Source organism: Hyperolius riggenbachi, chromosome 6 (assembly GCF_040937935.1).
Source record: "Hyperolius riggenbachi isolate aHypRig1 chromosome 6, aHypRig1.pri, whole genome shotgun sequence".
NCBI lineage: Eukaryota > Metazoa > Chordata > Amphibia > Anura > Hyperoliidae > Hyperolius > Hyperolius riggenbachi.
This window is the reverse complement of record NC_090651.1, coordinates 269538526-269564178: the sequence shown is the minus strand read 5'-3', so window position 1 is coordinate 269564178 and position 25653 is coordinate 269538526. Positions and strand designations below refer to the sequence as shown.

The 25653-nt window shown below is 50.7% G+C and overlaps 1 protein-coding gene across 1 annotated transcript in view; it reads right to left on the bottom strand.

Annotated features, from left to right (window-relative positions):
• Nucleotides 1-24900, bottom strand: part of LOC137521481 (indolethylamine N-methyltransferase-like) — a 44653-nt gene extending 19753 nt beyond the window's left edge. The window contains exon 1 of the mRNA XM_068240803.1: nucleotides 24680-24900. Coding sequence (XP_068096904.1) covers nucleotides 24680-24830 — 151 coding nt within the window. The 5' untranslated portion in view covers nucleotides 24831-24900. The remainder of the gene's footprint in view (nucleotides 1-24679) is intronic.
• Between the last annotated feature and the right edge of the window lie 753 nt (nucleotides 24901-25653).

The following is a 25653-nucleotide window of genomic DNA, read 5'->3' as shown; positions in this document are numbered from 1 at the left end:
AATCTATGAAAATAAAACACTATTGTTACCTGTGCAAAAAAAACTGACATTTTCCGCATTTAAAAGACATTTTCGCCCTTGAAACTTAAAAATCGATTTTCTCAAAAACTATAAGGTCTTTTTGAAAAAAAATTTTTTCCTCTTATTCCCACTGATCCCCTTAATATCCCCTGTGAATTTGGTGTTCCTAAATTTTAAGCAGGCTTTGCTATTAACCGTTAAAGTCGGCGGGTTTTTAAATGTATATATTTTTCCTTTGAAACTTTAACATCGATTTTCTCAAAAACTATAAGGTCTTTTTGAAAAAAAATTTTTTCCTCTTATTCCTTCTGATCTCCTTAATATATTTTTCAAATTTGAGGCTCTTAGCACTTAAGGGGGCTTTGCTATTAACCCTTAAAGTCGGAGGCTACCTAACATTGATCCATGCGTCAACTTTTCCGCTTGGCAGCATGACCTTACGCATTAATTGCTAGCAGGATTTTACGCGTAAGCCTACAACGTAATAACCTGCACTACGGTATACTTACGCGTAATTGCGTAAGTGCTATACGTAATTACGGACATGTAACGAAATTTACTGTCTATGCCGTAAGCGTAATTTCGTAATGCGTAATAGCGTAAAATTACGCGTAATGATCCGTAAGCGTAGCTTTCTCCATTACGACCAGCACTGCCCGAAACGACTCGTTGGTTTGTGGAATGGTTTGTCACGTGTTTGATTAAACAGGACTTGGTACTTTAGAGTGTGCGGACCTTCTGGAATTTTTTGCGTATTACAAACACTGGTCCAGCACCTCACCAGTGGTGTGCGACTCTTCTCTCTGTGCACTATGACAGGTGCCTGATCGGCACTGTAACAGTACAATAAGCAGCAGGCAGAGGCGGCCAGCATGGGGACACATCGTGCAGTGCCCATCTGGCACTTCATGTCATCCTTGCACACAGCAGGTTTATCACCTGTGTGCAGGGATGACATGACAAGTGCCTGATCGGCACTGTAACAGTACAATAAGCAACAATAAGAGGCAGCCAGCATGGGGACACATCGTGCAGTGCTGATCAGGCACTTGTCATGTCATCCTTGCACACAGCAGGTTTATAAACTGTGTGCAGGGATGACATGACAGGTGCCAGATCGGCACTGTATCAGTACAGTGAGCAGCAATAAGAGGCTGCCAGCATGGGGACACATCTGCAGTGCCAATATAACACATCCCCTGAATAAGCCCTAGCACACTTTTTGGAGCAAAAATTATTATAAGACACTGTCTTATTTTCAGGGAAACACGGTAGTAGGTGTCTGTGTCTGTGTGTGCTGTTTGTGCACACAGGCCAGGCCTGTGCTATTAGCCTTAGCTACAGTATAGGTTAGGGAATAGGATCACTGTATTATTGTGTAGTTATTTAGTACTGCAGTGCTAGTTGTTAGAGTAGTACTGTCTGTGTTAGCTTACTACTACAGATTACTGCATTTCTGCTGTGCTGAGTATCAGTGTGTGTGACAGATAGACCGCTAGTGTGCACACTGTGTTCTACTCTGCTGTCTGTCACTCCATGCTGATTCATTAAAGCCTAACACCGATTTCACCAATTTCAATAAAGTGCAAGTACCCCACATCCATCTGGTGACATCATCACACAAACTTGCACTATGTCTGCTGGCACTGACAGCTGGGGGATTGGCAGCAAGGCCAAGAAGAGAGGGAACATTGCTGGCACCGTCAGCAGTTCTGCCATGCCAGTGTCCATTCCGCCGCTAGCCACTGGCCGTGGATGCACTGGGCGCCCAGCTGTTAGGGGGAGTCATGCTGCAGGGGCGCAGAAGCCATTTTTCAGCATGGTCGGCGGCGCAAATTGGAGGAGAAAGCCTGTGATGCAGCTGATGGTGGATGAGCTGGCCACCACCAGCTCTACAACAGAGAGCTCCACCCCCCACCACCACTCCTGTTCGCAGGAGCAGCAGCAGCCGCCCAGCAGTGCATGGGGACTCGTTGGTCATCATGTCGACCCCAGCGGGCAGCCTACCCTCAGTCAGCGCGCTCTGTAGTCCAGACACCGCGAGTGCAATCAGGGCTGTTACCAGTGACTTTGAGGAGGATATTCTGGGCACAATGGGGTATGTGGAGGAGTCACAGATGGTGACGGTGATTGTTGGGGGGGAGTCCTTGCCTGATGTGTCAGCAGAAGAGGAGTTTGGGGGATCATCAACATCCCAGCAATTGTTTGAGGAGGGGGAGTATGATGCTGATAATAATGACATACCTCCCAACTTTTCGAGATGAGAAAAAGGGACACTTAAGCCACGTCCCTGCCACACCCCTGGCCATGCCCTCACCACGCCTCTAGTCACGCATACCATAAAGATTTTATAAGAAACATATTTTTTTTTTTTAATTCAAACCACACTGGTCCTTTCTATCCTGGTTCAGGAGGGTAAGGGTGCCTGTGGGTGGGGAGGGTGCCCGTGGGTGGGGAGGAGGGTAAGAGTGCCTGTGGGTGGGGAGGAGGGTGAGGATGGCCGTGGGTGGGGAGTAGTGTTGGGCGAACATCTAGATGTTCGGGTTCGGGCCGAACAGGCCGAACATGGCCGCGATGTTCGGGTGTTTGACCCGAACTCCGAACATAATGGAAGTCAATGGGGACCCGAACTTTTGTGCTTTGTAAAGCCTCCTTACATGCTACATACCCCAAATTTACAGGGTATGTGCACCTTGGGAGTGGGTACAAGAGGGAAAAAAAATTAGCAAAAAGAGCTTATAGTTTTTGAGAAAATCGATTTTAAAGTTTCAAAGGGAAAACTGTCTTTTAAATGCGGGAAATGTCTGTTTTCTTTGCACAGGTAACATGCTTTTTGTCGGCATGCAGTCATAAATGTAATACATATAAGAGGTTCCAGGAAAAGGGACCGGTAACGCTAACCCAGCAGCAGCACACGTGATGGAACAGGAGGAGGGTGGCGCAGGAGGAGAAGGCCACGCTTTGAGACACAACAACCCAGGCCTTGCATGAGGACAAGAAGCGTGCGGATAGCAATTTGCATTTTGTCGCCATGCAGTCATAAATGTAATACAGATGAGAGGTTCAATAAACAGGGACCGGAAACGCTAACCCATCACAGATGTTCATTGTTCATGTTACTTGGTTGGGGTCCGGGAGTGTTGCGTAGTCGTTTCCAATCCAGGATTGATTCATTTTAATTTGAGTCAGACGGTCTGCATTTTCTGTGGAGAGGCGGATACGCCGCCGATCTGTGACGATGCCTCCGGCAGCACTGAAACAGCGTTCCGACATAACGCTGGCTGCCGGGCAAGCCAGCACCTCTATTGCGTACATTGCCAGTTTGTGCCAGGTGTCTAGCTTCGATACCCAATAGTTGAAGGGTGCAGATGGATTGTTCAACACAGCTACGCCATCTGACATGTAGTCCTTGACCATCTTCTCCAGGCGATCGGTGTTGGAGGTGGATCTGCACGCTTGCTGTTCTGTGTGCTGCTGCATGGGTGTCAGAAAATTTTCCCACTCCAAGGACACTGCCGATACCATTCCCTTTTGGGCACTAGCTGCGGCTTGTGTTGTTTGCTGCCCTCCTGGTCGTCCTGGGTTTGCGGAAGTCAGTCTGTCGGCGTACAACTGGCTAGAGGAGGGGGAGGATGTCAATCTCCTCTCTAAAGTCTCCACAAGGGCCTGCTGGTATTCTTCCATTTTGACCTGTCTGGCTCTTTCTTCAAGCAGTTTTGGAACATTGTGTTTGTACCGTGGATCCAGAAGGGTATAAACCCAGTAATTGGTGTTGTCTAGAATGCGCACAATGCGTGGGTCGCGTTCAATGCAGTCCTAGGCCGAAGAGGTCATAGCCTAGGGTCACAAAACCTGTTTATTTGGGCAATTTCAATGGTGGCGAGTCTGACGTACATAAATCGCAGCAATGGCCGTTAGCAACGTCTGAATCTCACGAAATGTCTCATGCAGGTAGAAGACATATTGTTAGACTTGGGCTCCAAAGATGGGTTCCCTACATCTCTGCAAACCAGAGTTACAGGGCTCCAAATTTGGTAAAATCACCCATAGGCTTTCATTGGGCCTCCTATTTACAGTTCCAAAATCTCACATCTTTTCAAAGGGCAATTACTCAGCAGTGGCAAATTTTCTAGCATTGTAGGGACCCTTAGGGGGAACATGACTGGTGAGTTTCGGGCCCCTAGGCCAAAGAGGTCATAGCCTTGGGTCACAAAAACCTGTTTATTTGGGCTATTTCAATGGTAGTGATGGTGGCGTACATAAATCGCAGCAATGGCCGTTAGCAAAGTCTGAATCTCACAAAATGTCTCATGCAGGTAGAAGACATATTGTTAGACTTGGATTCCAAAGATGGGGTCCCTACATCTCTGCAAACCAGAGTTACAGGGGTCCAAAATTGGTAAAATCCCCCATAGGATTTCATTGCCTCCCTATTTCACTTTCCAAAATCTCACATCTTTTCAAAGGGCAATGGCTCAGCAGTACCAAATTTTCTAGCATTGTAGGGACCCTTAGAGGGAACATGACTGGTGAGTTTCGGGCCCCTAGGCCGAAGAAGTCATAGCCTAGGGTCACAAAAACCTGTTTATTTGGGCTATTTCAATGGTAGTGATGGTGGCGTACATAAATCGCAGCAATGGCCGTTAGCAACGTCTGAATCTCACGAAATGTCTCATGCAGGTAGAAGACATATTGTTAGACTTGGATTCCAAAGATGGGGTCCCTACATCTCTGCAAACCAGAGTTACAGGGGTCCAAAATTGGTAAAATCCCCCATAGGATTTCATTGCCTCCCTATTTCACTTTCCAAAATCTCACATCTTTTCAAAGGGCAATGGCTCAGCAGTACCAAATTTTCTAGCATTGTAGGGACCCTTAGGGGGAACATGACTGGTGAGTTTCGGGCCCCTAGGCCGAAGAGGTCATAGCCTAGGGTCACAAAAACCTGTTTATTTGGGCTATTTCAATGGTAGTGATGGTGGCGTACATAAATCTCAGAAATGGCCGTTAGCAAAGTCTGAATCTCACGAAATGTCTCATGCAGGTAGAAGACATATTGTTAGACTTGGATTCCAAAGATGGGGTCCCTACATCTCTGCAAACCAGAGTTACAGGGGTCCAAAATTAGTAAAATCCCCCATAGGATTTCATTGCCTCCCTATTTCACTTTCCAAAATCTCACATCTTTTCAAAGGGCAATGGCTCAGCAGTACCAAATTTTCTAGCATTGTAGGGACCCTTAGGGGGAACATGACTGGTGAGTTTCGGGCCCCTAGGCCGAAGAGGTCATAGCCTAGGGTCACAAAAACCTGTTTATTTGGGCTATTTCAATGGTAGTGATGGTGGCGTACATAAATCGCAGCCATGGCCGTTAGCAACGTCTGAATCTCACGAAATGTCTCATGCAGGTAGAAGACATATTGTTAGACTTGGATTCCAAAGATGGGGTCCCTACATCTCTGCAAACGAGAGTTACAGGGGTCCAAAATTGGTAAAATCCCCCATAGGCTTTCATTGGGCCTCCTATTTACCGTCCCAAAATCTCACACCATTTCAAAGGGCAATGGCTCAGCAGTGGCAAAACTCACCAGTCATGATCCCCCTAAGGGTCCCTACAATGCTAGAAAATTTGGTACTGCTGAGCCATTGCCCTTTGAAAAGATGTGAGATTTTGGAAAGTGAAATAGGGAGGCAATTAAATCCTATGGGGGATTTTACCAATTTTGGACCCCTGTAACTCTGGTTTGCAGAGATGTAGGGACCCCATCTTTGGAATCCAAGTCTAACAATATGTCTTCTACCTGCATGAGACATTTCGTGAGATTCAGACTTTGCTAACGGCCATTGCTGCGATTTATGTACGTCACCATCACTACCATTGAAATAGCCCAAATAAACAGGTTTTTGTGACCCAAGCAGGGGCGTAGCAATAGGGGTTGCAGCGGTAGCGACCGCATCGGGGCCCTTGGGCCAGAGGGGCCCCCGAAGGGCCCTCCCTCAACTACAGTATTAGATCTCTATTGGTCCTGTGCTCATAATAATCACTTCTATAGATGCTTTGAATAGTGGTAATCATTAACAAACTGTTCCCCATCCCCTTCTTGTACCTCTAACACTGTAGTTGCCATTGGCAGGTTTTGGTGCGCCGTAACAATTATTATGTGTAGAGTGCTTGGGGGGCCCCATTGTAAAACTTGCATCGGGGCCCACAGCTCCTTAGCTACGCCACTGGACCCAAGGCTATGACCTCTTTGGCCTAGGGGCCCGAAACTCACCAGTCATGTTCCCCCTAAGGGTCCCTACAATGCTAGAAAATTTGCCACTGCTGAGTAATTGCCCTTTGAAAAGATGTGAGATTTTGGAACTGTAAATAGGAGGCCCAATGAAAGCCTATGGGGGATTTTACCAAATTTGGAGCCCTGTAACTCTGGTTTGCAGAGATGTAGGGAACCCATCTTTGGAGCCCAAGTCTAACAATATGTCTTCTACCTGCATGAGACATTTCGTGAGATTCAGACGTTGCTAACGGCCATTGCTGCGATTTATGTACGTCAGACTCGCCACCATTGAAATTGCCCAAATAAACAGGTTTTGTGACCCTAGGCTATGACCTCTTCGGCCTAGGACTGCATTGAACGCGACCCACGCATTGTGCGCATTCTGGACAACACCAATTACTGGGTTTATACCCTTCTGGATCCACGGTACAAACACAATGTTCCAAAACTGCTTGAAGAAAGAGCCAGACAGGTCAAAATGGAAGAATACCAACGGGCCCTTGTGGAGACTTTAGAGAGGAGATTGACATCCTCCCCCTCCTCTAGCCAGTTGTACGCCGACAGACTGACTTCCGCAAACCCAGGACGACCAGGAGGGCAGCAAACAACACAAGCCGCAGCTAGTGCCCAAAAGGGAATGGTATCGGCAGTGTCCTTGGAGTGGGAAAATTTTCTGACACCCATGCAGCAGCACATAGAACAGCAAGCGTGCAGATCCACCTCCAACACCGATCGCCTGGAGAAGATGGTCAAGGACTACATGTCAGATGGCGTAGCTGTGTTGAACAATCCATCTGCACCCTTCAACTATTGGGTATCGAAGCTAGACACCTGGCACAAACTGGCAATGTACGCAATAGAGGTGCTGGCTTGCCCGGCAGCCAGCGTTATGTCGGAACGCTGTTTCAGTGCTGCCGGAGGCATTGTCACAGATCGGCGGCGTATCCGCCTCTCCACAGAAAATGCAGACCGTCTGACTCAAATTAAAATGAATCAATCCTGGATTGGAAACGACTACGCAACACTCCCGGACCCCAACCAAGTAACATGAACAATGAACATCTGTGATGGGTTAGCGTTTCCGGTCCCTGTTTATTGAACCTCTCATCTGTATTACATTTATGACTGCATGGCGACAAAATGCAAATTGCTATCCGCACGCTTCTTGTCCTCATGCAAGGCCTGGGTTGTTGTGTCTCAAAGCGTGGCCTTCTCCTCCTGCGCCACCCTCCTCCTGTTCCATCACGTGTGCTGCTGCTGGGTTAGCGTTACTGGTCCCTTTTCCTGGAACCTCTTATATGTATTACATTTATGACTGCATGCCGACAAAAAGAATGTTACCTGTGCAAAGAAAACAGACATTTCCCGCATTTAAAAGACAGTTTTCCCTTTGAAACTTTAAAATCGATTTTCTCAAAAACTATAAGCTCTTTTTGCTAAATTTTTTTCCTCTTGTACCCACTCACAAGGTGCACATACCCTGTAAATTTGGGGTATGTAGCATATAAGGAGGCTTTACAAAGCACGAAAGTTCGGGTCCCCATTGACTTCCATTATGTTCGGAGTTCGGCCATGTTCGGCCCGAACCCGAACATCTAGATGTTCGCCCAACACTACACGTGACCCGTTCGGCCAATCACAGCGCTAGCCGAACGTTCGGGTAACGTTCGGCCATGCGCTCTTAGTTCGGCCATATGGCCGAACAGTTTGGCCGAACACCATCAGGTGTTCGGCCGAACCCGAACATCACCCGAACAGGGTGATGTTCTGCAGAACCCGAACAGTGGCGAACACTGTTCGCCCAACACTAGTGGGGAGGAGGGTAAGGGTGCCCGTGGGTGGTGAGGAGGGTGAGGATGGCCGTGGGTGGTGAGGAGGGTGAGGATGGGTGCCACTGTAAAAAAAAAAATGATCGAGGCGCCAGCCGCGGGTAAGTGGGATGCGGGACGCGTGCATCCCATTACTACCTCCCTCCCTCCCTTGGAATCTGGCCCCTGTGTGTCCCCCGTTAGCAGAGTGCGGAGCGGGCTGTCATTACCTGCGTCCATGCGTACCGATGTCCAGCTTCATTCAGCCTTCCTGCTTCCTGTGACGTCACAGGAGGCAGAATGAAGCTGGACATCGGTGCGCATGGACGCAGGTAATGACAGCCCGCTCCGCACTCTGCTAACGGGGGACACATAGAGGCCAGATTCCGAGGGAGGATATTCTGGGCACAATGGGGTATGTGGAGGAGTCACAGATGGTGACGGTGATTGTTGGGGGGGAGTCCTTGCCTGATGTGTCAGCAGAAGAGGAGTTTGGGGGATCATCAACATCCCAGCAATTGTTTGAGGAGGGGGAGTATGATGCTGATAATAATGACATACCTCCCAACTTTTTGAGATGAGAAAAAGGGACACTTAAGTCACGTCCCTGCCACACCCCTGGCCACGCCCTTACCACGCCTCTAGTCACGCATACCATAAAGATTTTATAAGAAACATATGTTGTTTTATAATTCAAACCACACTGGTCCTTTCTATCCTGGTTCAGGAGGGTAAGGGTGCCTGTGGGTGGGGAGGGTGCCCGTGGGTGGGGAGGAGGGTAAGGGTGCCTGTGGGTGGGGAGGAGGGTAAGGGTGCCCGTGGGTGGTGAGGAGGGTAAGGGTGCCCGTGGTAGGTGAGGAGGGTGAGGATGGCCGTGGGTGGGGAGGAGGATGGCCGTGGCTGGGGAAGAGGATGAGGGTGCCCGTGGCTGGGAAAGAGGATGAGGGTGCCCGTGGCTGGGGAGGAGGATGAGGGTGCCCGTGGGTGGGGAGGAGGGTGAAGATGACTGACCGTGGGTGGTGAGGAGGGTAAGGGTGCCCGTGGGTGGTGAGGAGGGTAAGGGTGCCCGTGGGTGGGGAGAAGGGCCGTGGATTAGGAGGAGGGTAAGGGTGGCTGTGGGTGGTGAGGAGGGTGAGGATGGCCGTGGGTGGGGAGGAGGGTAAGGGTGCCCGTGGGTGGTGAGGAGGGTGAGGATGGCCGTGGGTGGGGAGGAGGGTAAGGGTGCCCGTGGGTGGGGAGGAGGGTAAGGGTGCCTGTGGGTGGGGAGGAGGGTAAGGGTGCCCGTGGGTGGGAAGGATGGCCGTGGGTGGGGAGGAGGGTAAGGTTGCCCGTGGGTGGTGAGGATGGCCGTGGGTGGGGAGGAGGGTAAGGGTGCCCGTGGGTGGTGAGGAGGGTGAGGATGGCCGTGGGATGGGGAGGAGGGTAAGGGTGCCCTTGGGTGGTGAGGAGGGTGAGGATGGCCGTGGGTGGGGAGGAGGATAAGGGTGCCCGTGGGTGGTGAGGAGGGTGAGGATGGCCGTGGGAGGGGAGGAGGGTGAGGGTGCCCGTGGGTGGTGAGGAGGGTGAGGGTGCCCGTGGGTGGTGAGGAGGGTGAGGATGGCCGTGGGTGGTGAGGAGGATGAGGATGGGTGCCACTGTAAAAAAAAAAATGATCGAGGCGCCAGCCGCGGGTAAGTGGGATGCGGGACGCGTGCATCCCATTACTACCTCCCTCCCTCCCTTGGAATCTGGCCCCTGTGTGTCCCCCGTTAGCAGAGTGCGGAGCGGGCTGTCATTACCTGCGTCCTTGCGTACCGATGTCCAGCTTAAATTCAGCCTTCCTGCTTCCTGTGACGTCACAGGAGGCAGAATGAAGCTGGACATCGGTACGCATGGACGCAGGTAATGACAGCCCGCTCCGCACTCTGCTAACGGAGGACACACAGAGGCCAGATTCCGAGGGAGGATATTCTGGGCACAATGTGGTATGTGGAGGAGTCACAGATGGTGACGGTGATTGTTGGGGGGGGAGTCCTTGCCTGATGTGTCAGCAGAAGAGGAGTTTGGGGGATCATCAACATCCCAGCAATTGTTTGAGGAGGGGGAGTATGATGCTGATAATAATGACATACCTCCCAACTTTTTGAGATGAGAAAAAGGGACACTTAAAGAGACTCCGAGCAGTGCAGAAACTATGGAAAGATGCACATCATTTTAAAGCTCTCTTTCTCCTCTTTCCAATGATATATAAACCACCACCCTACGTCTTTTAGTTTTCGCTATTTTCGCGATTGAAATTGCCGCGACCGCGATTTCGATCGCGAAAATAGAGAAAACTAAAAGGTGTAGGGCAACGATTTAGGTGTCGCCAGAAAGAGGAGAAAGAGAGCTTTAAAATGATATCCATCAAGCCATAGTTATATTGTATTACACAGGACGACACTTTCCCCAGTGTCAGCAGCTCCATTCTGCTGAATGCAGCTGCTGACTTTGACAAAAAGTCGCCCTGTGTAATACAATATAACTATGGCTTGATGGATATCATTTTAAAGCTCTCTTTCTCCTCTTTCTGACGACACCTACATCGTTGCCCTACGCCTTTTAGTTTTCTCTATTTTCGCGATCGAAATCGCGGCCGCGGCAATTTCAATCACGAAAATAGCGAAAACTAAAAGGCGTAGGGTGGCGGTTTATATATCATTGGAAAGAGGAGAAAGAGAGCTTTAAAATGATGTGCATCTTTCCATAGTTTCTGCACTGCTCGGAGTCCCTTTAAGCCACATCCCTGCCACACCCCTGGCCACGCCCTCACCACGCCTCTAGTCACGCATACCATAAAGATTTTATAAGAAACATATGTTGTTTTATAATTCAAACCACACTGGTCCTTTCTATCCTGGTTCAGGAGGGTAAGGGTGCCTGTGGGTGGGGAGGGTGCCCGTGGGTGGGGAGGAGGGTAAGGGTGCCTGTGGGTGGGGAGGAGGGTGAGGATGGCCGTGGGTGGGGAGGAGGGTAAGGGTGCCCGTGGGTGGTGAGGAGGGTAAGGGTGCCCGTGGTAGGTGAGGAGGGTGAGGATGGCCGTGGGTGGGGAGGAGGATGGCCGTGGCTGGGGAGGAGGATGAGGGTGCCCGTGGCTGGGGAAGAGGATGAGGATGGCCGTGGGTGGGGAGGAGGATGAGGGTGCCCTTGGGTGGGGAGGAGGGTGAAGATGACTGACCGTGGGTGGTGAGGAGGGTAAGGGTGCCCGTGGGTGGGGAGGAGGGCCGTGGATTAGGAGGAGGGTAAGGGTGCCTGTGAGTGGTGAGGATGGCCGTGGGTGGGGAGGAGGGTAAGGGTGCCCGTGGGTGGTGAGGAGGGTGAGGATGGCCGTGGGTGGGGAGGAGGGTAAGGGTGCCCGTGGGTGGTGAGGAGGGTAAGGGTGCCTGTGGGTGGGGAGGAGGGTAAGGGTGCCCGTGGGTGGGAAGGATGGCCGTGGGTGGGGAGGAGGGTAAGGGTGCCCGTGGGTGGTGAGGATGGCCGTGGGTGGGGAGGAGGGTAAGTGTGCCCGTGGGTGGTGAGGAGGGTGAGGATGGCCGTGGGTGGGGAGGAGGGTAAGGGTGCCCTTGGGTGGTGAGGAGGGTGAGGATGGCCGTGGGTGGGGAGGAGGATAAGGGTGCCCGTGGGTGGTGAGGAGGGTGAGGATGGCCGTGGGTGGGGAGGAGGGTGAGGGTGCCCGTGGGTGGTGAGGAGGGTGAGGGTGCCCGTGGGTGGTGAGGAGGGTGAGGATGGCCGTGGGTGGTGAGGAGGGTGAGGATTGGTGCCACTGTAAAAAAAAAAAATGATCGAGGCGCCAGCCGCGGGTAAGTGGGATGCGGGACGCGTGCATCCCATTACTACCTCCCTCCCTCCCTTGGAATCTGGCCCCTGTGTGTCCCCCGTTAGCAGAGTGCGGAGCGGGCTGTCATTACCTGCGTCCATGCGTACCGATGTCCAGCTTCATTCAGCCTTCCTGCTTCCTGTGACGTCACAGGAGGCAGAATGAAGCTGGACATCGGTACGCATGGACGCAGGTAATGACAGCCCGCTCCGCACTCTGCTAACGGGGGACACACAGAGGCCAGATTCCGAGGGAGGGAGGTAGTAATGGGATGCATGCGTCCCGCATCCCACTTACCCGTGGCTGGCGCCTCGATCATTTTTTTTTTCACCCTCACTGCCCACTGCTGCCTGGGACTTGGGGGGCTCATACCGTGATAGCGGGAGAGCCCCCCAAAATCGTGACAGTCCCGACGAAAACGGGAAGGTTGGGCCCTCTGTAATGATGACGAGATGAAGGACCAAGACTACCATCCACAGGAGGGGGATGTTAGTTTTGAGTCTGAGGAGAAGGATGTGTCGGTGGGTCTGTCATGGAGGATCAGCAACACTGACTTTGGAAGTAGCAACAGTGGGCGTGGAATGCGGGACCCACAGCCTGCTGCTTCATCTTCTGCCGCTACCACCAGCCGCACCACTCAACCCCAGGCCCCAACCACCGCAGGCCCAACCACCGCAGGGAGAAAAAAAGAAGCAGCAGCCCATTCAGGGCGTAAGGGCAAATTTCTATCCCCAATCTGGCAGTTTTTTTATCTGCCCTCAGTGGACAGCCAGTTTGTAACTTGCAACGTGCGCCAGATGAAGCTGAGCAGAGGTTGTAACCCCTCCAACTACGGCACCTCCAGCTTCATCAACTATCTGGCCAAAAAACATCATCAGGAGCATGAGGAGTTCAAGAGGCTGAAGGAAGCTGGCGCTAGCAGTGGTCAGACAACAATAGTCACCACCAGAACCCCCTTTGCCACTCCTGCCGACACTGAGACCTGTTCAGGCAGCCAGTCCTCAGTGGTCTCCTCTGCTCCCTCCTCGGCTTCCCAAGCAAGCCAAAAAGCGACACCAGACCCTGCTGAGTGAGTCGTTTGTGGTCAGGGCTCAGCCTCCCGGCAGCCGTCACGTCCGCCAGCTGAATGGCCCCAGCCGGCACTACTTTGCATGCACGGCCATCCCAGTACTGCACCGATTCGCGATGGCCAATGTGCAACGTAGCCTAGACCATGCGGTGGGGGAGCGGGTCCATGTGACCATGAACTCATGGTCAAGCCGGTTCGGGACAGGCCGCTACCTGTCCTTTACCGCTCATTGGGTCAGTTTGGTGGAAGGGGGTGAGGAGGGGACAGCATCAGGCACAGCAGCAATACAGTGGGTGGTGCCACCCCACAGCAGGGTCAGGGGAAGTGCAGCAGGTTCCTCAGATCCGGTTCCACTCTCCGGCAAACCCGCTGCCAAACACCCCCGCCTCAGCAGCAGTGTGAAGGCCTGCCACTGCCAAGTGCTGCTGGAGATGGTCAGCCTGGGGAAGCACAGACTAACGGCAGACCATGTCCTGGCCAAACTTCAAGAGCAGGAGAGGAGTTGGCTGACCCCCAGAGGCCTGAGAGTTGGAGAGGTGGTGTCTGACAATGGGGCCAACCTTGTTGCTGCCATCCACCAGGGAGACCTCACCCACATCCCCTGTCTGGCCCATGTCCTGAACCTGGTGGTGCAGATTTTTTTGAGCACCTACCAAGGGATAGACAAAGCGGCTAGGAAAACGGTGGGTCATTTCTGCCACTCGGGTGGTGCCTCAGCGTCCCTGGAAGGCGTGCAGAAGCAGCTGAACCTGCCACAGCACCGTCTGATCATAGACGTTCCAACATGGTGGAATTCCACCCTGGCCATGTTGGAACGTCTGGTTGAACAGAGGCAGGCTGTCAACCAATACCTGGCCAAAGCCACCGCCGACGCCACTGTGCTCGGGACCAGCACCACCCACCTCCCGGACATCATCCTTAGTGCTGAGTGGGGCAAAATGCAGCTGGTGTGCTTGGTGCTGGCACTAGTGTTGGGCGAACATCTAGATGTTCGGGTTCGGGCCGAACAGGCCGAACATGGCCGCGATGTTCGGGTGTTCGACCCGAACTCCGAACATAATGGAAGTCAATGGGGACCCGAACTTTTGTGCTTTGTAAAGCCTCCTTACATGCTACATACCCCAAATTTACAGGGTATGTGCACCTTGGGAGTGGGTACAAGAGGAAAAAAAAAATAGCAAAAAGAGCTTATAGTTTTTGAGAAAATCGATTTTAAAGTTTCAAAGGGAAAACTGTCTTTTAAATGCAGGAAATGTCTGTTTTCTTTGCACAGGTAACATGCTTTTTGTCGGCATGCAGTCCTAAATGTAACACATATAAGAGGTTCCAGGAAAAGGGACTGGTAACGCTAACCCAGCAGCAGCACACGTGATGGAACAGGAGGAGGGTGGCGCAGGAGGAGAAGGCCACGCTTTGAGACACAACAACCCAGGCCTTGCACGAGGACAAGAAGCGTGCGGATAGCAATTTGCATTTTGTCGCCATGCAGTCATAAATGTAATACAGATGAGAGGTTCAATAAACAGGGACCGGAAACGCTAACCCATCACAGATGTTCATTGTTCATGTTACTTGGTTGGGGTCCGGGAGTGTTGCGTAGTCGTTTCCAATCCAGGATTGATTCATTTTAATTTGAGTCAGACGGTCTGCATTTTCTGTGGAGAGGCGGATACGCCGCCGATCTGTGACGATGCCTCCGGCAGCACTGAAACAGCGTTCCGACATAACGCTGGCTGCCGGGCAAGCCAGCACCTCTATTGCGTACATTGCCAGTTTGTGCCAGGTGTCTAGCTTCGATACCCAATAGTTGAAGGGTGCAGATGGATTGTTCAACACAGCTACGCCATCTGACATGTAGTCCTTGACCATCTTCTCCAGGCGATCGGTGTTGGAGGTGGATCTGCACGCTTGCTGTTCTGTGTGCTGCTGCATGGGTGTCAGAAAATTTTCCCACTCCAAGGACACTGCCGATACCATTCCCTTTTGGGCACTAGCTGCGGCTTGTGTTGTTTGCTGCCCTCCTGGTCGTCCTGGGTTTGCGGAAGTCAGTCTGTCGGCGTACAACTGGCTAGAGGAGGGGGAGGATGTCAATCTCCTCTCTAAAGTCTCCACAAGGGCCTGCTGGTATTCTTCCATTTTGACCTGTCTGGCTCTTTCTTCAAGCAGTTTTGGAACATTGTGTTTGTACCGTGGATCCAGAAGGGTATAAACCCAGTAATTGGTGTTGTCCAGAATGCGCACAATGCGTGGGTCGCGTTCAATGCAGTCCTAGGCCGAAGAGGTCATAGCCTAGGGTCACAAAACCTGTTTATTTGGGCAATTTCAATGGTGGCGAGTCTGACGTACATAAATCGCAGCAATGGCCGTTAGCAACGTCTGAATCTCACGAAATGTCTCATGCAGGTAGAAGACATATTGTTAGACTTGGGCTGTAACTCTGCAAACCAGAGTTACAGGGCTCCAAATTTGGTAAAATCCCCCATAGGCTTTCATTGGGCCTCCTATTTACAGTTCCAAAATCTCACATCTTTTCAAAGGGCAATTACTCAGCAGTGGCAAATTTTCTAGCATTGTAGGGACCCTTAGGGGGAACATGACTGGTGAGTTTCGGGCCCCTAGGCCAAAGAGGTCATAGCCTAGGGTCACAAAAACCTGTTTATTTGGGCTATTTCAATGGTAGTGATTGTGACGTACATAAATCGCAGCAATGGCCGTTAGCAAAGTCTGAATCTCACGAAATGTCTCATGCAGGTAGAAGACATATTGTTAGACTTGGATTCCAAAGATGGGGTCCCTACATCTCTGCAAACCAGAGTTACAGGGGTCCAAAATTAGTAAAATCCCCCATAGGATTTCATTGCCTCCCTATTTCACTTTCCAAAATCTCACATCTTTTCAAAGGGCAATGGCTCAGCAGTACCAAATTTTCTAGCATTGTAGGGACCCTTAGGGGGAACATGACTGGTGAGTTTCGGGCCCCTAGGCCGAAGAGGTCATGGCCTAGGGTCACAAAAACCTGTTTATTTGGGCTATTTCAATGGTAGTGATGGTGGCGTACATAAATCGCAGCAATGGCCGTTAGCAAAGTCTGAATCTCACGAAATGTCTCATGCAGGTAGAAGACATATTGTTAGACTTGGATTCCAAAGATGGTGTCCCTACATCTCTGCAAACCAGAGTTACAGGGGTCCAAAATTGGTAAAATCCCCCATAGGATTTCATTGCCTCCCTATTTCACTTTCCAAAATCTCACATCTTTTCAAAGGGCAATGGCTCAGCAGTACCAAATTTTCTAGCATTGTAGGGACCCTTAGGGGGAACATGACTGGTGAGTTTCGGGCCCCTAGGCCGAAGAGGTCATAGCCTAGGGTCACATAAACCTGTTTATTTGGGCTATTTCAATGGTAGTGATGGTGACGTACATAAATCGCAGCAATGGCCGTTAGCAAAGTCTGAATCTCACGAAATGTCTCATGCAGGTAGAAGACATATTGTTAGACTTGGGCTCCAAAGATGGGTTCCCTACATCTCTGCAAACCAGAGTTACAGGGCTCCAAATTTGGTAAAATCCCCCATAGGCTTTCATTGGGCCTCCTATTTACAGTTCCAAAATCTCACATCTTTTCAAAGGGCAATTACTCAGCAGTGGCAAATTTTCTAGCATTGTAGGGACCCTTAGGGGGAACATGACTGGTGAGTTTCGGGCCCCTAGGCCAAAGAGGTCATAGCCTAGGGTCACAAAAGCCTGTTTATTTGGGCTATTTCAATGGTAGTGATGGTGACGTACATAAATCGCAGCAATGGCCGTTAGCAAAGTCTGAATCTCACGAAATGTCTCATGCAGGTAGAAGACATATTGTTAGACTTGGATTCCAAAGATGGGGTCCCTACATCTCTGCAAACCAGAGTTACAGGGGTCCAAAATTGGTAAAATCCCCCATAGGATTTCATTGCCTCCCTATTTCACTTTCCAAAATCTCACATCTTTTCAAAGGGCAATGGCTCAGCAGTACCAAATTTTCTAGCATTGTAGGGACCCTTAGGGGGAACATGACTGGTGAGTTTCAGGCCCCTAGGCCGAAGAGGTCATAGCCTAGGGTCACAAAAACCTGTTTATTTGGGCTATTTCAATGGTAGTGATGGTGACGTACATAAATCGCAGCAATGGCCGTTAGCAAATTCTGAATCTCACAAAATGTCTCATGCAAGTAGAAGACATATTGTTAGACTTGGATTCCAAAGATGGGGTCACTACATCTCTGCAAACCAGAGTTACAGGGGTCCAAAATTGGTAAAATCCCCCATAGGATTTCATTGCCTCCCTATTTCACTTTCCAAAATCTCACATCTTTTCAAAGGGCAATGGCTCAGCAGTACCAAATTTTCTAGCATTGTAGGGACCCTTAGGGGGAACATGACTGGTGAGTTTCGGGCCCCTAGGCCGAAGAGGTCATAGCCTAGGGTCACAAAAACCTGTTTATTTGGGCTATTTCAATGGTAGTGATGGTGGCATACATAAATCTCAGCCATGGCCGTTAAGAACGTCTGAATCTCATGAAATGTCTCATTCAGGTAGAAGACATATTGTTAGACTTGGATTCCAAAGATGGGGTCCCTACATCTCTGCAAACCAGAGTTACAGGGGTCCAAAATTGGTAAAATCCCCCATAGGCTTTCATTGGGCCTCCTATTTACCGTTCCAAAATCTCACACCATTTCAAAGGGCAATGGCTCAGCAGTGGCAAAACTCACCAGTCATGATCCCCCTAAGGGTCCCTACAATGCTAGAAAATTTGGTACTGCTGAGCCATTGCCCTTTGAAAAGATGTGAGATTTTGGAAAGTGAAATAGGGAGGCAATGAAATCCTATGGGGGATTTTACCAATTTTGGAACCCTGTAACTCTGGTTTGCAGAGATGTAGGGACCCCATCTTTGGAATCCAAGTCTAACAATATGTCTTCTACCTGCATGAGACATTTCGTGAGATTCAGACTTTGCTAACGGCCATTGCTGCGATTTATGTACGTCACCATCACTACCATTGAAATAGCCCAAATAAACAGGTTTTTGTGACCCTAGGCTATGACCTCTTCGGCCTAGGGGCCCGAAACTCACCAGTCATGTTCCCCCTAAGGGTCCCTACAATGCTAGAAAATTTGGTACTGCTGAGCCATTGCCCTTTGAAAAGATGTGAGATTTTGGAAAGTGAAATAGGGAGGCAATGAAATCCTATGGGGGATTTTACAAATTTTGGACCCCTGTAACTATGGTTTGCAGAGATGTAGGGACCCCATCTTTGGAATCCAAGTCTAACAATATGTCTTCTACCTGCATGAGACATTTCGTGAGATTCAGACTTTGCTAACGGCCATTGCTGCGATTTATGTACGTCACCATCACTACCATTGAAATAGCCCAAATAAACAGGTTTTTGTGACCCTAGGCTATGACCTCTTCGGCCTAGGGGCCCGAAACTCACCAGTCATGTTCCCCCTAAGGGTCCCTACAATGCTAGAAAATTTGGTACTGCTGAGCCATTGCCCTTTGAAAAGATGTGAGATTTTGGAAAGTGAAATAGGGAGGCAATGAAATCCTATGGGGGATTTTACCAATTTTGGACCCCTGTAACTCTGGTTTGCAGAGATGTAGGGACCCCATCTTTGGAATCCAAGTCTAACAACATGTCTTCTACCTGCATGAGACATTTCGTGAGATTCAGACTTTGCTAACGGCCATTGCTGCGATTTATGTACGTCACCATCACTACCATTGAAATAGCCCAAATAAACAGGCTTTTGTGACCCTAGGCTATGACCTCTTTGGCCTAGGGGCCCGAAACTCACCAGTCATGTTCCCCCTAAGGGTCCCTACAATGCTAGAAAATTTGCCACTGCTGAGTAATTGCCCTTTGAAAAGATGTGAGATTTTGGAACTGTAAATAGGAGGCCCAATGAAAGCCTATGGGGGATTTTACCAAATTTGGAGCCCTGTAACTCTGGTTTGCAGAGATGTAGGGAACCCATCTTTGGAGCCCAAGTCTAACAATATGTCTTCTACCTGCCTGAGACATTTCGTGAGATTCAGACGTTGCTAACGGCCATTGCTGCGATTTATGTACGTCAGACTCGCCACCATTGAAATTGCCCAAATAAACAGGTTTTGTGACCCTAGGCTATGACCTCTTCGGCCTAGGACTGCATTGAACGCGACCCACGCATTGTGCGCATTCTGGACAACACCAATTACTGGGTTTATACCCTTCTGGATCCACGGTACAAACACAATGTTCCAAAACTGCTTGAAGAAAGAGCCAGACAGGTCAAAATGGAAGAATACCAGCAGTCCCTTGTGGAGACTTTAGAGAGGAGATTGACATCCTCCCCCTCCTCTAGCCAGTTGTACGCCGACAGACTGACTTCCGCAAACCCAGGACGACCAGGAGGGCAGCAAACAACACAAGCCGCAGCTAGTGCCCAAAAGGGAATGGTATCGGCAGTGTCCTTGGAGTGGGAAAATTTTCTGACACCCATGCAGCAGCACACAGAACAGCAAGCGTGCAGATCCACCTCCAACACCGATCGCCTGGAGAAGATGGTCAAGGACTACATGTCAGATGGCATAGCTGTGTTGAACAATCCATCTGCACCCTTCAACTATTGGGTATCGAAGCTAGACACCTGGCGCAAACTGGCAATGTACGCAATAGAGGTGCTGGCTTGCCCGGTAGCCAGCGTTTTGTCGGAACGCTGTTTCAGTGCTGCCGGAGGCATCGTCACAGATCGGCGGCGTATCCGCCTCTCCACAGAAAATGCAGACCGTCTGACTCAAATTAAAATGAATCAATCCTGGATTGGAAACGACTACGCAACACTCCCGGACCCCAACCAAGTAACATGAACAATGAACATCTGTGATGGGTTAGCGTTTCCGGTCCCTGTTTATTGAACCTCTCATCTGTATTACATTTATGACTGCATGGCGACAAAATGCAAATTGCTATCCGCACGCTTCTTGTCCTCATGCAAGGCCTGGGTTGTTGTGTCTCAAAACGTGGCCTTCTCCTCCTGCGCCACCCTCCTCCTGTTCCATCACGTGTGCTGCTGCTGGGTTAGCGTTACCGGTCCCTTTTCCTGGAACCTCTTATATGTATTACATTTAGGACTGCATGCCGACAAAAAGCATGTTACCTGTGCAAAGAAAACAGACATTTCCCGCATTTAAAAGACAGTTTTCCCTTTGAAACTTTAAAATCGATTTTCTCATAAACTATAAGCTCTTTTTGCTAAATTTTTTCGGGTAACGTTCGGCCATGCGCTCTTAGTTCGGCCGTATGGTCGAACAGTTTGGCCGAACACCATCAGGTGTTCGGCCGAACCCGAACATCACCCGAACAGGGTGATGTTCTGCAGAACCCGAACAGTGGCGAACACTGTTCGCCCAACACTAGCTGGCACCCTTCCTGGAGACCACCAACATGGTCAGCTGGGACCGTGCGTCGCTGTGTGAGTGGGTGACTATGGTGTGCATGTTGGACAAGGCCCTCTATGCTCTGCTGGAAGAGGGAGAGGCATTCTTGATCCAGCAGGAGCAGCAGCCACCTGCACAGTCCACCTCTGTGCAGCAGGAGGAGGAGGAGGAAGAGGGGGAGGACTTGGAGTTGGAGGAGGTGGAGGTCCCTGAGGATGAGGAGGCACAGCCGAGTGCAGCTGCAGTGGGGCTGGGGTGGAGAGAGCAGGAGGAGGCTCAGGAATCAGAGGAGGAGGACAGCACTGTCGGCTCTGGGGTGATGAAGATTATGTGTCAGCAGAGATGGCAGCCCTCTTCCCCATGGCAGCGCACATGCTGCAGTGCCTGCGCAGTGACCCAAGGGTGAAGCAGATGCATGGTCAGGAGGACATCTTGATCACCCTAATGCCAGACCCACGGCTGAAGGGGAAGCTGCATCAGTTTCTGCTTGCAGGAGAAGACCCTGTGTGCCGAATGAGGGACTTGCAGCGGTCCCTGGTTCAGTGCTTGGAGGAAGCCTTCCCCCAGACTTCCACTCCCCCTGCCGTCACTTCCGCTTCCGGAAGTGACGTCAGCCGCTAGAGCGAGAAGGCGGCGATGGAACGCAAGGAAGAAGGTATGTATCCTGCCGCCGCTGCTGCCCACACACCTTCACTAGCTGGAGGGGAGCGCAGAGGGGAGAGCCCCGAGGTGAGGGAGAGGGGGGAACTTCCCCTCTCCCCGCCGACTGTGGGCAAGGCTTTCCCCTCATGCTGCCACCCCTCCAGCCCCCAAAAAACGGCCACGAGCGGGCCCCAGGGGAGGGGGGGGCCCGCTCTGAAAATCTGCAGGGGGGCCCAGTGGGGCTTAGTTACGCCCCTGCCCCAGTGACCTGCTACCCGCTTCCCACTAGCCCCAGTGACCTCCTCCCTCCCCCCACTAACCCCAGTGACCTGCTACCTGCTTCCCACTAACACCAGTGACCTCCTCCCTCCCCTTACTAGCCCCAGTGACCTGCTACCTGCTTCCCACTAGCCCCAGTGACCTCCTCCCTCCCCCCCACTAACCCCAGTGACCTCCTCCCTCCCCCCATTAACCTCAGTGACCTGCTACCTGCTTCCCACTAACCCCAGTGACCTTCTCCCTCCCCCCACTAACCCCAGTGACCTCCTCCCTCCCCCCACTAACCCCAGTGACCTGCTACCTGCTTCCCACTAACACCAGTGACCTCCTCCCTCCCCTTACTAGCCCCAGTGACCTGCTACCTGCTTCCCACTAGCCCCAGTGACCTCCTCCCTCCCCCCCACTAACCCCAGTGACCTCCTCCCTCCCCCCAGTAACCTCAGTGACCTGCTACCTGCTTCCCACTAACCCCAGTGACCTTCTCCCTCCCCCCACTAACCCCAGTGACCTCCTCCCTCCCCCCACTAACCCCAGTGGCCTGCTACCTGCTTCCCACTAACCCCAGTGACCTCCTCCCTCCCCCCACTCACCCCAGTGACCTCCTCCCTCCCCTTACTAGCCCCAGTGACCTGCTACCTGCTTCCCCACTAGCCCCAGTAGCCTCCTCCCTCCCCCCACTAACCCCAGTGACCTCCTCCCTCCCCCCACTAACCCCAGTGACCTGCTACCTGCTTCCCACTAACCCCAGTGACTTCCTCCCTCCCCCACTAACCCCAGTGACCTCCTCCCTCCCCCCACTAACCCCAGTGACCTCCTTCCTCCCCCCACTAACCCCAGTTACCTCCTCCCTCCCCTTACTAGCCCCAGTGACCTGCTACCTGCTTCCCACTAGCCCCAGTGACCTCCTCCCTCCCCCCACTAACCCCAGTGACCTCCTCCCTCCCCCCACTAGCCCCAGTGACCTGCTACCTGCTTCCCACTAACCCCAGTGACCTCCTCCCTCCCCCCACTAACCCCAGTGACCTACTCCCTCCTCCACTAACCCCAGTGACCTCCTCCCTCCCCCACTAACCCCAGTGACCTCCTCCCTCCCCCCACTAACCCCAGTGACCTCCTCCCTCCCCTTACTAGCCCCAGTGACCTCCTCCCTCCCCTTACTAGCCCCAGTGACCTGCTACCCGCTTCCCACTAGCCCCAGTGACCTTCTCCCTCCCCCCACTAACCACAGTGACCTGCTACCTGCTTCCCACTAACCCCAGTGACCTCCTCCCTCCCCCCACTAACCCCAGTGACCTCCTCCCTCCCTCCACTAACCCCAGTGACCTGCTACCTTCTTCCCACTAGCCCCAGTGACCTCCTCCCTCCCTCCACTAACCCCAGTGACCTGCTACCTTCTTCCCACTAGCCCCAGTGACCTTTTCCCTCCCCTTACTAGCCCCAGTGACCTCCTCCCTCCCTCCACTAACCCCAGTGACCTGCTACCTTCTTCCCACTAGCCCCAGTGACCTTTTCCCTCCCCGCACTAACCCCAGTGACCAGTCCCTCCTCCAGAATGAGGCAGGATCAGTATGACAGCGCAGGCAGCCAGCCGCTATAGTAGTGAAGTGAGTCCAGACAGGCAGAAGTGTCATCATGAACCGAGGAATTAATATATATATATATATATATATATATATATATATATATATATATATATATATATATATATATATATATATATATATATATATATATATATTGTAAGTGTGTATATATTATATCATATAGCATATTGGTGCTTCATAGGTCTTTTTTCCATGAGCAGCTGAAGGCGGTGAATTCACCACCTGTCAGGTGCACCTGCATCATCCAGGCACTTCCTGGTATTGTTGCTCTTACCTAGTAGCTATGTATTTGTAGCTTCTCCGAATCAAAATTTAAATTAGCTGTGACCGCGGGTGAGGGGGGGTTAACATACCCATGCGTCTGCCCCATTTGATGGGTTTCATTCATGGCATATGTTGTGTACCATGTCAAGCTGGAGGGAGGAATTGTGGGGGGACGTGGTATACAACATATGCCATCAATTGAGCGCATCAGATGAGACGGCTGCATGGGTATGTTAGCAGCTGTCTAATTTAAGTGCTAGCAACAATACTTGCTAGCAGGTGAACAGGAACACACCATCCTTGTCACCCCCTCCCCCCACTTAATTCAGTTCTATTATGATATATGGGGGGGGGGGCTTTGCAGAGGGGGTTGAGGGAGGGGGGCCCAAATCTGCTACTTTGCTTAGGGCCCAATTTGGCCTTAATCCGGCTCTGCCACCACCACCAGGGTCCACACAAAACTGTATCTTCTGCTGCCACTACCAGCTATTACGCCACTACAATAGCTGCATCTACCTACTCCTCCTGCTGCTCCTGTCTGTGGTACCCACCACCACCAGGGTCCACACAGAAACTATATCTTCTGCTGCCATTTCCAGTCTGCCACTGCCACCAGCTATTACGCCACTACAATAGCTTTCATTTTTTTTTTATGTCTGAGCTGAAAACTGTGATGTCCCTGTTGTGCGGTTGGACTCTGGACACAATGTGGGCTGCACGACCGCTGTCTGGAACCTAGTCCTTATGTTAATTTACAGCCATTTTTTTGGGTGTATTTTAAGTCCCCACATAATCAATTTGTGTTTCTCTTTAAAAAAAAACATTCACAGTACATGCCTCATTTACCCTAAAAAATGTTTTAGAGGCAATTTAAAGGCCACTTTCGGTTTTCTATCCGGATATCCGAATCTGCCCGGATATCCCGGATAATGCGTTCGGATATCCGCATGTACGCGGATATCAGAACGTTCGGATTCGGATATCCGATTCGGATCCGGATATCTGGGTATCCGGATCCGAATCAATTCGGATTTTAAGCAATGTGTTCTCACTTATAATTAATAAAGCAGTGTGCTCCACAAAACATACGCATGCAATGTGCCCCTGTATATAATAAAGCTGTACCCCTCCTCCCTTCAAAAAACAGAAGGCAGCATATCCACATGTATAACATGGCAGGTTCCCAGCCCAAAAACACAAGTAAACAGTGCATCCCCATAAACAGGGCTGGTTCTAGACTTTTTGCTGCCTGAGGCAAACTTGTGAGGATGCGCAAATACCACCCCCCCCCCCCCCGCAGCAGATATGAAATTGCATGTGAGGAAGTGTCGCATTGCTGCGCTGCTTCCTGGCCAGCCACCCCTCCCCCAGTGACTCCACCAACCCAGTCATCAGCATTTCCTTTTTTTACCTGAGGTGAAAGTTTCATGAAGATTCTTCAATACAAAAGACACCCACTCTTCAACCATTGCTCCCTGTTCAGGGTTGTAGTATGTATTGTAGTAATCTACAGGGTCAAATTGATCAATGTAGGTTTGTGATGGTGTATATAAGGTCTCCATGCTGATGAGTTCTTTTGAAAGTGAGACAGATGTTTTCTGACTCGAAGATAAATCTGGACTGTTACTAAAGTGTATGTATGACCTTCTTTATATACAGAATGGTAGGAAGGGCTTTGCAATGTTTGCATAATAGAAAATGTTTTACTTATCTGAACTCTTGCTCAATTAGGCAATTGTAAATAGCTGTAATTTGGCAGCAGAAACCTAACTGCATGGTAGTAGAAAAACTAGTTTCAATATATTGTAAGATAAAGCAGTCCAGGCAGCACAAAACATTTTATACAAAACACACCTTATCTGAATTTACAGATAAAATGTTTACTTGTTCTTTTGACCTCCAGGTTTCTCTGATTGGATGTTTTGGACATAGAGTCTGATACGAAAGAAAGGTTTTTAGAATAGTAATACGAGGTTATCATTTTCTGCTCCCTCAAATCAGTAGGCGGGCTTGATTCACAAAGCGGTGCTAACTGTTAGCACGCCTGTGAAAAGCCCCTTAGCACGTCTAAAAGAGGTTTCCGCGCGCTAATTTGAGCGTGAACCGCATCACGCGCAAAGTTATGCTCGCAAAACTTTACGCGCGCACTACACTCCGCGCGAAGTGCCAATTAAAGCCTATGGGACTTAGCGCGCGCATAGGACTTTGCGCATGCAAAACTTTGCGCGCGGTACTTAGCGCGCGATCTGATTGAGAAAACCGGTGCTAACCTACTTAGCACCCTGGTTAGCACGCCTAAAGACTTTAGACGTGCTAAGTAGGTTAGCACCGCTTTGTGAATCAAGCCCATTGTGTATGGCTCTTTGTAGCCAGCTTGTTAATGGA